The sequence below is a fragment of the Canis lupus genome, chromosome 6 (assembly GCF_048164855.1).
Source record: "Canis lupus baileyi chromosome 6, mCanLup2.hap1, whole genome shotgun sequence".
In the NCBI taxonomy this organism is placed as follows: domain Eukaryota; kingdom Metazoa; phylum Chordata; class Mammalia; order Carnivora; family Canidae; genus Canis; species Canis lupus.
In genome coordinates, this window is record NC_132843.1 from 39,264,846 (window position 1) to 39,278,332 (window position 13,487).

The window sequence follows — 13,487 nt, forward strand, 5'->3', positions numbered from 1 at the left end:
TTATCCATTCATCTAGGGAGAGAGCGTGCATGCACACATGAGTGGGTGGGGGAATGAGCAGAGGCAAGATTCTCACGGAGACTCCCTGCTGAGCATGAGCCCCATGTGCGGTTTGATCTCATGATCCTGAGATCACGACCTGAGCTGAAACCAAGAGTCATATACCCACCAAACTTGCCACCCAGGCACTCCCTCTATATTAGGTTTTTACAGAAATTTCTTTTTAGGGAGTATAATTTAGCACTCTGTAACCCTTATACAAAGGGTGCTCAATAAAAATTGCTGCCTTTTTTACCCAGAAATACAAAGGGTGATATAAAGTAAAAACCTTAAACATCTAGAATAGTTCTCTTCAAAACAAACTTTTTTTCCTTTAAAGTTTTTATTTAAAGTATAGTTAGTTAACCTATAGTGTAATATTGATTTCTGGAGAATTCAGTGATTCACCACTTATGTACGTCACCCAGAGCTCAGCATAAGGGCCCTCCCTAATGCCCATCCTCTGTTTAGCCCACCCTTTGCCCACCTCTTCTTCAAAACAAACTTCTTAAATCCATGTATGAAATCGGCATCAGTACCTCAGCATTCCGAAACACCTTGAGCATGTCAGCGTCAAAGGCCTCCACGGTCTTGTAATGGCCGGTGAGGATCTGCCTCTCTATGGTGGCCAAGTCCAGGGGCTCTGAGATCTTCTCATAGTAATCAGCATTCCTGAGGCAGAAAGCCAGGGTGTCAGTCTGGGACACTTGATCCTGGTATAGAACTCAGAGGAGTTCCACATTTGTGCACTTACTTTTTCTTTGGGGGGAGGTTCAAGAGGGGTGCTGCCAAAGCTTGTCGGGAAGAATCTGCAAAAGAAGGCAAGGTTTAGAAGGACTATGTGACACAAAGGAGGCAAGTACTAACTCCTTGCTGAAAATGTATTATTCCCCAAATTAGAAGTCAGGAAAAACAAAAATCTAAGCTTTAAATGAGGCCTGACCGTGAATATACAGGACTCTTCAGAAATGTGGGTACTTAGTAGGAGAGAAGCTACTTTGAGGATGACCCTGAAGATGGGCAGTGAAGGATAATAAATTGTTGAGGCAGTGAGGCTGCTGAGGACAATTCCCTGCTTTACAAGTTCTTCTAAAGCAAAGAGCATCTTAACCAAAAAATATTTTCTAGTTCTTGTTAATAGACCACAGTTAATGTTATTTTGTTGGTTTGGCTTCAATTAAATTCCAGATAATGAATAATTTAGTACTGTAAATATTTTCTGAGACCCGATTTTTTTTTTTTTTTAAGATTTTATTTATTTATTTATAGAGACACAGAGAGAGAGAATGAGAGGCAGAGACATAGGCAGAGGGAGAAGCAGGCTCCATGCAGAGAGCCCAACATGGGACTCAATCCAGGGTCTCCAGGATCACGCCCCGGGCTGCAGGCGGCGCCAAACCGCTGTGCCACTGGGGCTGCCCTGAGACCTGTTTTCTTGTAACAGTTTACCTTATTTATTTATTTATTTATTTATTTTTATTTTTATTTTTATTTTTATTTTTATTTATTTATTTATTTATTTATTTATTTATTTATTTATTTATTTATGAATGATAGTCACAGAGAGAGAGAGAGAGAGGCAGAGACACAGGCAGAGGGAGAAGCAGGCTCCATGCACCGGGAGCCCGATGTGGGATTCGATCCCGGGTCTCCAGGATCGGGCCCTGGGCCAAAGACAGGCGCCAAACCGCTGCGCCACCCAGGGATCCCAACAGTTTACTTTATATTATGAAAACAATTCAGGCTATGGGGTTACTCTCACTACTTTACCTACATTCTTTTTAAAAATTCTATTTTATGGGGCACCTGGGTGGCTCAGTCGGTTAAGCTTCTGAATCTTGGTTCTGGCTTAGGTCAAGATCTCAGGGTCATGAGATTGAGGCCCGTGTCAGCTTTGTCCTCAGTGGGGAGTCTGCTTGACATTCTCTCTCTCCCTCTCTCTCGTTCCTCCCCTGCTTGTGTGTACACTTTCTCAAATAAATAAAAATCTTTAAAAAAATTCTATTTTAGGGGAGCCCGGGTGGGTCAGCGGTTTAGCGCTGTCTCCAGCCCAGGGCGTGATCCTGGAGACCCGGGATCGAGTCCCACGTCGGGCTCCCTGCATGGAGCCTGCTTCTCCCTCTGCCTGTGTCTCTGCCTCTTTCTCTGTGTGTCTCTCATGAAAAAAAAAAAAATTCTATTTTATTACTGATGTATAGTTAACATACAATGTTGTATTAGTTTCAGGTGCACAACATTGTGATCTGAGAATTCTGCATGTTACACAACATTCACTGCCATAAGTGCAGTCACCATCTGTCACCACACTATTACAGACTATGTTCTCTCTCTCTTTTTTTAATATTTATTTATTTATTCATGAGAGACAGAGAGAGGCAGAGACATAGGCAGAGGGAGAAGCAGGCTCCATGTGGGGAGCCCGAGTGGGACTTGATCCCGGGACCCCGGGATCATGCCCTGAGCTGAAGGCAGATGCTCAACCGTAGACTACGTTCTCTATGCTGTACTCTTAATCTCTATAACTTATTCTGTGACAGCAAGTCTGTACCTCTTAATCCCCTTTATCTAATTCATACCTCCACTTCCCACCCCTACCCTCCAGCAAACACCAGTTTGTTCTCTGTATTTAAGAATCTATTTGCTCATTTTGCTTTTTAGATTCCACATACAAGTGAAATCACAGGGATTTGTCTGACTTACTTCACTAAGTATAATGCTCTGTAGGTCCACCCAAGTTGTCACAAGTGGCAAGATTTCCTTTTTACTCATAGCCAAGTAATATTCCATTGTATGTATATTCCACCTCTTCTTTACCATTCATTTATGGATGGACCCTGGGCTGATTCCGTATTTTGGCTATTCAAAATAATGCTGCAGGGACTCCTGGATAGCTCAGTGGTTTGGCGCCTGCCTTCAGCCCAGGGCGTGATCCTGGGGTCCCGGGATGGAGTCCCACATCAGGCTCCCTGCATGGAGCCTGCTTCTCCCTCTGCCTAGGTCTCTGCTTCTCTCTTTCTCTGTATCTCTTATGAATAAATAAATAAAATCTTAAAAAAAATAATGCTGCAAAAAATATAGGGATGCATTTATCTTTTTGAATTAGTATTTTCATTTTCTTTGGATAAATAGTGTGATTACTGGCTCATATGGTATTTTCTACCTATTTATATTTTGAATTCTTGTATTTTTTTTCTTTCCTTTTTTTTTTTTTGAGATTTATTTATTTGTATTTGTTTGAGAAGGGGAGTGAGCATGTAGGAGGCAGGGGAAAGGGGCAGAGTGAGAGAGAGAATCCTAAGCAGACTCTGTGCTGAGTGTGTAGCTTGATATGGGGCTTGATCTCACGACACAGAGAATACAGAGAATAACATCATGATCTGAGCTGAAACCAAGAGTTGGATGCTCAACGGACTAAGCCACCCACGTAACCCCTCCATCTTTAATTTTTTGGGAACCTTTATATTCTACCCTTTAGATTCTACCTTTATTTATTTTTTTAGATTTATTTATTTAGATTTATTTATTTATTATTTATCATTTATTTATTATTCATTATTATTATTTATTTATTTTTTTTTATTATTTATTTATTTATCTACCCTTTAGATTCTACCTTTATTTTTTAGATTTATTTATTTAGACTTATTATTTATTTATTTAGATTTATTTATTTATTATTATTTATTTATTTATTTATTTATTTATTTATTTATTTATTTATTTATTTAGATTCTACCTTTATATTCTACCTTTATTCTTTAGCAACTTATTTACTACAGTGAGATAAAAAGACTATAATTTCATGCCCAGCATGTAGGGACATGTAGATATATTGGCAGAAGTTTCACATTAGATCAGATGGGGCTGGTTGGCAATGGGGAGTGTGACTTTTTCATGATGGAAAGGGAACAGGTACCACAAAATTTTACACATTAGGACAGGCTGATTCCTCCTTTCTTCTCTAGAACCTTAGATTAACAAAACTGCAAAGAGCCACTAAGGTATAGAGACAGGCAGTAGACTGAGAAAGAAAAGAGAAGGAAAATCAAGTTACTCAAAATCTAGGGAGAGGGAGGGAGGAATAGGCCAAAGTTGATGGCAAAAAGCTGCAATTATTTGTTAAAAATCTCTCATTTTAAACACCCCCAAATTTCCTGGTCAGAAAATGTCACATACATTACCACACTACCTACCCCAAATTAAAAACTCTCCTTATTCAACCATCACTCACAATATATACTCAAAAGAGATCTTGAAAGAAGAAAGGAGTGTTAAAGGTGTTTGCATGAAAGTGCTTTAGAAAAAGCTCAGTCAGTAGAACGTGTGACTTTTGATCTCAGGGTTATAAACTGGAGTCCCATTTGGGTGTAGAGATTACTTAAAAAAAAAAAAAAAAAAAGATTTTATGTATTTATTTGAGAGCAAGTGAGAAGAGAGCACAAGCTGGGGGAGGGGCAGAGGGAGAAGCAGATTCCCTGCTCAGCAGTGAGCCTGATGCCTGAATTGATCCCAGGACCCTCAGATCATGACCTGAACTGAAGGCAGACGCTTCACTGACTGAGCCACCCAGGTGCCCCACCTACCAAAATCTTAAAAAAAAAAAATAAAAGAAACACTAAAATTATATGTTCATAACACCCTTTTCCTTAATTTGCTAATTCCCTGCCTTATTCAGGAAAATTACATCCAAGACAGAGACCTTTATCTTTCTATCCTATAGCTAAAAAATGATTTCTAAATATAGTATTTAACTATGGTAAAATTCTAATAAATATCAAAGACTTACATAGAAGGTCAAGGGATTTAGAAGCTCGCAACATGGGACACCTGGGTAGCTCAGTGGTTGAGTGTCTGCCTTTGGCCCAGGGTGTGATCCCAGTTCAGGGATTGAGTCCCGCAGCAGGCTCCCTGTGAGAAGCCTGCTTCTCCCTTTGCCTGTGTCTCTGCCTCTCTCTGTGTGCCTCTCATGAATAAATAAATAACATATTAAAAAAAAAAAAAAAAAAAAAGAAAGAAAGAAGCTCGCAACACCCCCCGGAGACTAAAACCAGTCCTATAAATCCCACATTCTGACGTCAGTAAATGAAATAAATCTCAATTCCTAGCCCCGAACTGTCAGTTGTTCCTGGTCTCGGTGTCTCAGGTGAGGCTATGTGACATGAAGAAAGCTAAAGAGAAAGCCCTTGGGGTGAATATAGTCACCTTTGTAGGAGATGATGCCATCACAGATCTCTTTGAAGATTTGGGCGAGGCGGGCTGCCCGTGCCACCTCGATGTTTTCCTCTGCTGCTGCCAGGCGTCTTGTTCGAACTGATCGTGCTGTCTGCAGGGCGGAGAACTGGGTCATGAAGACGTCTGCAAGGACACAGTGAAAATCAGTTCTAGGTAAGGAGAACATTGTGTGGCTTTCTCTTCCCCCATGGATTCTTGCCATTTGCTCTATTTTCCTTGAAGTGATTAAGTGGATTAGTGATCATGGAGTTCTCTCCTCCTTAAAGAAATGTCAGGAAACCCTGGAATATACCACAGAGACCAAAGCAGCAAGTTAGAAGCAACTGATCTCAAGTGACCAAATGGTGTACAACATAGTGGCTGCAAAGCTGCACCTCAAAATGAGTCTGTGTTTTTTTTTTTTTTTTTTTTTTTTGAGTCTGTGTTTGAATTCTGGCTTTGCTACTTCTTAGCTTTGTGATCTTGGACAAGTTACTTATACTCCGTGTCTCAGCTTCTTGACTAAACCAGGGGAATACTGGTAGTGCTTCTCTCAGGAGGTAACCATGCAGATTAAATGAAAGAATGCTTTTAATGTGTTGAGCTCAGAGCCTGACCTATAAAAAAAGACTCAGGAAGAACTTGTTGTTACCAGAAGACTGGACCTAATTGGGACTTAAGTTCAGAAAATTCATGCCAGTCAGGTTACTGATAGTATATAAGGCCAATTTCTATGCCAATCAGTTCCCATATAGCAGATTCCTTCATATGCTTCTACATTTGCTTCTACATTTTGAGGGAAAGAAGGAAAGACTCAAAGAGGAGCATGAGCTTTTGAACACTCTATATGCAGTTAGAAAGGATGTTTGGACAGGTCAGTGTCTCTGCTCTCAGTTCTTTTCTGGACAACAGATCGAACTCAGGAGTGCTATTACATTATTCACTCAAGAAGCTTAGAGAACAGAAACCAGAAGGTCTGTGTATATTATGCTCATCTGAATGTGGGGGGAAGAAGTCCTCAAATTTACACTGCTGTCATCTTTTCCCACATATGATGTAATGATTTATGTATATGCAAGTTATTCTCCAGGTAGGAAGGGACACCAGGGACCCACTACCAATCACATGTCTGAACACTCTCAGGCCATAGGCAGTGTCTGGGAAGCTGGTGAAGGGGTTTCTTCCTATTCCCTAGAGCACAGCCTAGGAACTTGAACAGCTGGGATGGACAGGTGATTGCTAATAGACGCTTATACACTGGGATATTAACTTTTCTGGTCCAGACTAAAAAGAATCATTGACTAGAATGAGAGTAAAATAATCATTTTGAGGGACAACTGGTGGCTCAGCAGTTTGGTGCCTGCCTTCAGCTCAGGGCGTGATCCCGGAGTCCCGGGATCGAGTTCCACATCAGGCTCCCTGCATGGAGCCTGCTTCGCCCTCTGCTGTGTCCCTGCCTCTCTTTCTATGTGTCTCTCATGAATAAATAAAATTTAAAAAAAAATCATTTTGAGACAATATTACGGAATTAACAGGAATGTTTCATTTCCAGGCTATACCAGACTTGATGTTCCCATCATCTCGGCAGATGCCATTCCAGCGGGTGTATAATGATGCAGAGTGGAGATTATCGCTGGTATGCTTTACTTCCTCTTGTTTCTGTCGGATCTTCTCCCAGTTTCGGACCAAGAATACATGATGCTTTAACACGAAGTTCCTATAAGGAAGAAGTTTCTTTATTCAGTAACTCAGCACGTTACATGTACACTATGTAAACCATTTCTTAAAATTAAATTAAAAAAAAGATTTTAAGTCCTCTCTATACCCAGCATGGGGCTTGAACTTAAAACCCAGAGATCAAGAGTCACATACTCTACTGACTGAGCCAGTTAGGTGCCCCTAAACCATTGTTAACATGATATAAAGGAATAATTATCAGTTAATCCAGCTATTATAAAATAATTATAGAGGCGCCTGGGTGTTCCAGTCGGTTAAATGTTTGCCTTCGGTTGGGTCATGATCTCAGGGTCCTGGGATTGAGCCCTGCATCAGGTTCCCTGCTCAGTGGGGAGCTTGCTTCCCTCTCCATCTGCTGCTCTGCCTACTTGTGCTCTCTGACTCTGTTAGATAGATAAATAAAATCTTAAAAAAAAAAAAAAAACATATGGGGAAACATAATTCAGTTTTGCGTCTTTTTCCCCCCTCCATATAACATTAAACGCTCCCCTCTATTATTTATAAATATCTGGCAAATACCACTTAAAAGCTGCACAAATTCTGGCAAGTAAGCAGTCTGACTTGAAGGCAGAGATTTACCGAATATATATACACAAATTCTGAATGAGGTTGCCAAGATGAAGCATGGGCTCAGGATTAGTGGTAACAAGAACTGGACAGGCAGATAAAGGCAAAGACATTTCAGATAAACATGCACTGGGCAACCTACGTTCGGTGTAGTAGCTCAAAGTAGATCTCTAAGCTTAGATAAGTGATGTGTATCTTGAAAGACCCTCCACAGTTTGATGATTCCATAATTTGATCCCCACCCCAGTGCACATATATAAACAAATGTGATTCTGGGTTAAATCTCAAATTGTAGGCCTCAGTAAATTAAAATTAGACCAATTTTATAGTTCCTAACTTAGCGACATTGAAATCATCTGGGAGCTTTATGATACTGATGCCTGCCTGGGTTCCACCTCTGAAAATTCTGCTTTAAGTGATCTGAGGTGTGGCATGGGCATTAGTTTTTTTTTTTTTTTTTATTAGTTGGTTTTAAAAACTCCCTAGGCTAATATGCAGCCAAAGCAGAAAACCACTGGACTAGATGATCTGTTTTCCTGAAGTTTAAAATTTCTATGACTCAAGTGATACAGGATGAGAAGGACTAAAGTAAAATAATAAATGCAGATGAACTTTCTAAGATATTGGAATGTATGGTCAAGGAAGATGTAGAATATGTCCCAAGACAATTTGAAACATAGGACATACGTATTTACTTTGCTTGCTTCTGACATGGACAAATCTTACCTGAATATAGAGAAGAGCAAAAATGATTGCTAAAGATCTTTTTTTACTGCTCTATTAATGTATCAACAAAGCAAGGAATCTTGATCTTTTCTGTGCCATGGATTCCTTTGGCAGCCTGGTGAAGCCCATGCAACCCTTCTCTGAACAAAGTTTTAAAGTATTTAAAAATTTTTAGATTAAAAAATTTTTTTTGTACACAGGGTTAAAAGGAAACCAAATATACTGAAAATGTTTTCAGAATATTAAAAAAAAAAAACCCTGAAATTGTGATATAGAAAAAAATGTTAATTTTTTAACACATGACAAGATCTAGTGGTGGGTTTAACCACCACAGTAATTTTAAGGTAGAGATCTTATAAATGATACTTTGGGATATTTGTAATACTGTAACAGGATATGAAAATGTGAACATTGGTGGGTAGTCATGGGAACTGCAAATACCACACACACACACACACACATTTTGCCTATGATCATATTTGAAGGAAATGCTCAATTTCAGTTAGAAATTAGGGAAAATAAAGACATATCACTCCTGCCCATCCAAATTTATAGATCCCTGATTCTTGGTGAAAGACCTCCTGCAAAAAAGAATGACTCAACCAGATGTTTAATAATTTTTAAAGCGACAAACACTTCACACGAACCAAGAAAACCTCCTTTTTACCTCTCTCGATTAGACATTGGCTTCATTTGTAATTGGGGGGTCAATCTTGTTGGAGTGTTGATGTTTTCACTGGGTTCTTCGGAGAGGTGGCCTCTCTGAAAAACATGTGGATCAGATGGCAGGAAAGAAAGGGTCAATCAGAAATCTCCTTGAAGAGTACTGGAACCACTTTAAGATGCCACCCTCCTTGTATGTAGCCCTTATCTCTGTAACTGCCCCTCAGTGGCTGTGCAGGGAAAGCCATGAATGAGATCATTATTCACCCTTTTCTTCAGCTTGTGCTTTGACTTTCTCTTCTCTTTTGACCGTCCAGACTTTTTATGGGTAGCCACAGGCTGGCTGCTTTTGCTGCTGGCGAGTCCGTTCACGCGCTGACTCTTGCCCCCAATGATTCCTCGACATTTCTCAAAGCCGCACTTACACAGTTGCTTGGAAAGGAAAGAGAGGACTTTTGGCCTACAGTCTCACAAGTTCAAACAGAATGCCCGAGCATCTGGACACCCAAAAGCAAGTTTGAGTCAAGATATTTTTGTACAGAGGAAAATAATTGAGAATAAAATAAATATAAATACGTTTCCATGGAAAAGAAAGATTAAATTTTGGGAAAACTTCACTAGGCAAGTTAAGAACTGACTGAACACCAAACTTGACTGGGTAGTCTCCTTCTACAGAGTTCTGAGATCATAATGGAGAGTTGGCACCCTACTAAGTGGGGTGAAAACCGCCTTCTCCAATGTACTTCCCAATGGCTGCAGATCAGTTAACATATTTACAGAAGGCCAGTGACAACATTCAACTTCCCTCTTGGACTGATTATGCTTACCTGTTTCTCAACATTAAAGGAATGGAAATTGTAATCATAAGTGAGCTCGGTACCAGCTGGCATATCTTTAAGAGCATACAGTCCAATCCGGTATACTCCATTGACAGACCTACAGAAAAGAAGAGGGTTAAAGGTAGAGATTCTTTTTATTTTTAAAGATTTTGAGGGATCCCTGGGTGGCGCAGCGGTTTGGCGCCTGCCTTTGGCCCAGGGCGTGATCCTGGAGACCCAGGATCGAATCCCACATCAGGCTCCCGGTGCATGGAGCCTGCTTCTCCCTCTGCCTGTGTCTCGGCCTCTCTCTCTCTCTCTGTGACTATCATAAAAAAAAAAAAAAAAAAAAGATTTTGAGAGAGAGAAACAAATGAAGCAGCAGGCAGAGGAAGAGGGAGAAACAGGTTCCTCGCTGACCAGGGAGCCTGATGATGGGGCTCGATCCCAGGATCCTGAGATCATGACTTGAGCCAAAGGTAGATGCTTCACTAACTGAGCCAACCAGGTGCCCCAAGGCAGAGATTCTTAATACCTTGCCTGAAATCTAGAAAAACTGATATACTGATTTCAAATTTGCCTTTTTTTTCTGTTTCCTGATCTCTTCAGCTTTAATAACACTGACAGACTAATTGTCCTCAATCAGTTTTCTGGAAAACACTCTCTATGCTGTCAGTTGGAATAGGTTTTAACTTTTCCTGCTTGGTATTCAAAGTCCCTCTAAAACATGGCATTAGTCTACTTATTATTATTTTCATATGTCCTATCTATAAAGATCTTCTAGTTCCTACTGATCTTCATCTTTCTCCCCTGTATATGAGTCTCTCTTTGGTTCTATTTTATGTAACTTATTACTGATTTATCATATACTATTCTTGATGCTTTATATAATAATTGTAGGTATCATTAATTGATTGTTATAACATTTTGTTGTAATAACTTATTTAGTCCTCCCAATAGCAGCATAAAACGGCACCTTTTTTTTTTTTTTTCCCCCAGGCCCAGCATGGATCCCCATTGAGGGCTTGAACTCAAAGTCCTGAGATCAAGACCTGGGCTGAGATCAAGAGTCAGAGGCTTCACTGACTGAGCCACCCATGTGCCCCAAGAAGGCACTATTATTAGGTAGTATTACAGCCCCCATTTTCTAAATGAGGAAGCTGAGGTACAGAGAGGTTAATAAGTAAGTTACCAAAAGTTACATGGCTAATAACTGAGGGAATCAAATTGAGTTTCAAATCAAGGCAGTCTGGCTTCAAAATCTTTTTTTTTTTTTTAATATTTTATTTATTTATCCATGAGAGACACAGAGAGAGAGAGAGAGAGAGAGAGGCAGAAACACAGGCAGAGGGAGAAGCAGGCTCCATGCAGGGAGTCTGATGTGGGACTCGATACCAGGTCTCCAGGATCACGCCCTGGGCTGAAGGTGGCGCAAACTGCTAAGCCACAGGGCTGCCCTGGCTTCAAAATCTTAACCACCATGTCATACTGACAAATGGGTTAGCGCATTACTGCTCAGAATCACTGGATGAGATAGGTATTATGATCCCTATTTTATGTAGGAGGTATATGTGGCTTAGGCAGTTTGCTTAGTCACTAGCAAGTAAGCTGCATTCAAAACCAGGGGATTTGGGAACCCTGGGTGGCTCAGCAGTTTGGCACCTGCCTTCGGCCCAGGGTGTGATCCTGGAATCCCCAGGATCAAGTCCCACATCAGGTTCCCTGAATGGAGCCTGCTTGTCCCTCTATGTCTCTGCCTCTTTCTCTCTGTGTCTCTGAGGAATAAATAAAATCTTTAAAACCAAAACCAAAACCAAAACCAGGGGATTCAAATCCAGGCTGTTTGATTCCACAACTTTTTTTTTTTTTAATTTTTAAAAAATCTTTATTTATTTATGATAGTCACAGAGAGAGAAAGAGAGAGAGGCAGAGACATAGGCAGAGGGAGAAGCAGGCTCCATGCACCGGGAGCCCGACGTGGGACTCAATCCCGGGTCTCCAGGATCGCGCCCTGGGCCAAAGGCAAGCGCCAAACCACTGCGCCACCCAGGGATCCCCCACAACTTCTTTTATTTCATTCCTGCCTCCCTGCTAATGTTGGAAACATCAAAACTGCTTGGATCCTACCCTTGTCAAATGTAATATATTCAGTTTTTGTTTTATTTCCCCCTAAATTCAGAAAGCATTTTTAGTCTATGCTAGTGGCTGGCAAACTATAGCAAACTCCCTCTATAACTTCGTAAATTTTTACTGGCACACCTAAAAAGTTTGCTGACCCTTGGTCTACATCATAACATTTAAAATTTGATTATGCCCTGTACAGTTTTAAAAATTTGTGTGTTTTTTTTTTTAAAAAATTATTTATTAATGGAAGATAGAGAGAGAGAGAGAGAGAGAGAGAGGGAGGTAGAGACACAGGGAGAGGGAGAAGCAGGCTCCATGCAGGGAGCCTGATGTGGGACTCGATCCCCGGTCTCCAGGATCAGGCCCTGGGCTGAAGGTGGTGCTAAACCGCTGAGCCACCTGGGGCTGCCCTAGTTTTAAAAATTTGGAGGAATTTGTGGGGCACCTGGTTGGCTTAGAAGAGCACATGACACTTAATCTCAAGGTTAAGTTCAAGTCTCATGTTGGGTGTAGAGATTATCAAATAAAATAACTTAAATTTTGGAGGGATTATTTACTTATTTACTTACTTACAGACTTTATTTATTTATTCACGAGAGACACACATACACACACACAGAGGGGCAGAGACACAGGCATTGGGAGATGCAAGCTCTATGCAGGGAGCCCAATGTGGGACTTGATCCCGGGACTCCAGGATCACACTCTGGGCCAAAGGCAGGCACTACACTGCTGAGCCACCCAGGGATCCCCAATTCTTATTTATTTTTAGAGAGGGTAAGGCAGGGAGGGAGGGGGTAACGGAGGCAGAGAGAGAGAGAGAAGACAACAGAGGCAAGAGGCAGAGCGAGAGGAACAGAGAAAATCTTAGGCAGACTCCACACCCCATGTCGAGCAAGACATAGGGCTTGACCCCACAACCCTGAGATCATGACCTGAGCCAAAATCAAGAGTCCAACATTCAACCAACTGAGCCACCCAGGTACCCCTGGGAGGGGATTCCTGTATGGAATCCTAGATGTATAGTTAGCTTGTTGAATTTATTTATCTTTACACCTGTGTAACTTCTCAGAAACCTTTCTCTCTCAATTAGTACCTTTTTCCACACAGTATCTGTTATAATTCCAAACTCTACCACTACAGTCTAGTTTTGTCTCTTTTGAACCTCAAATAAATGGAATACACTGAAGGAGGTAAATACAATCATATGCTTGGTTCTTCCAAACAATGTTACACTGTAGCTGTGATGTATCTTTGCTATGTAACATTCCATTGTGTAAATACAGCACAATTTAGATGCTTGTTCTGTTGATAAATATTTGGATTGCTTGTAGTTTTTAGCTGTTATACAACAATTTCTTTTTTTTTTAATTTTTTAAAAATTTATTTATGATAGGCACACAGTGAGAGAGAGAGAGGCAGAGACATAGGCAGAGGGAGAAGCAGGCTCCATGCACCGGGAGCCCGACGTGGGATTCGATCCTGGATCTCCAGGATCGTGCCCTGGGCCAAAGGCAGGCGCCAAACCGCTGCGCCACCCAGGGATACCTATACAACAATTTCTGTGGATATTCTTGCACATGTTCTTTTGAAGATGAACAC

General features: G+C 40.8%; 1 protein-coding gene across 5 annotated transcripts in view; it reads right to left on the minus strand.

Annotated features, from left to right (window-relative positions):
- The window catches only part of ASH1L (ASH1 like histone lysine methyltransferase), a 179,764-nt gene that overhangs the window by 10,158 nt on the left and 156,119 nt on the right, over window positions 1–13,487 (minus strand). For all 5 annotated transcript variants that reach the window (XM_072829864.1, XM_072829860.1, XM_072829862.1 and 2 more), the window contains 7 exons: window positions 9,771–9,879; window positions 9,211–9,375; window positions 8,948–9,042; window positions 6,810–6,967; window positions 5,242–5,394; window positions 794–848; window positions 579–711 (listed from right to left, as the gene is read on the minus strand). In XM_072829864.1, the coding sequence (XP_072685965.1) occupies window positions 579–711; window positions 794–848; window positions 5,242–5,394; window positions 6,810–6,967; window positions 8,948–9,042; window positions 9,211–9,375; window positions 9,771–9,879 (868 nt within the window). The remainder of the gene's footprint in view (window positions 1–578; window positions 712–793; window positions 849–5,241; window positions 5,395–6,809; window positions 6,968–8,947; window positions 9,043–9,210; window positions 9,376–9,770; window positions 9,880–13,487) is intronic.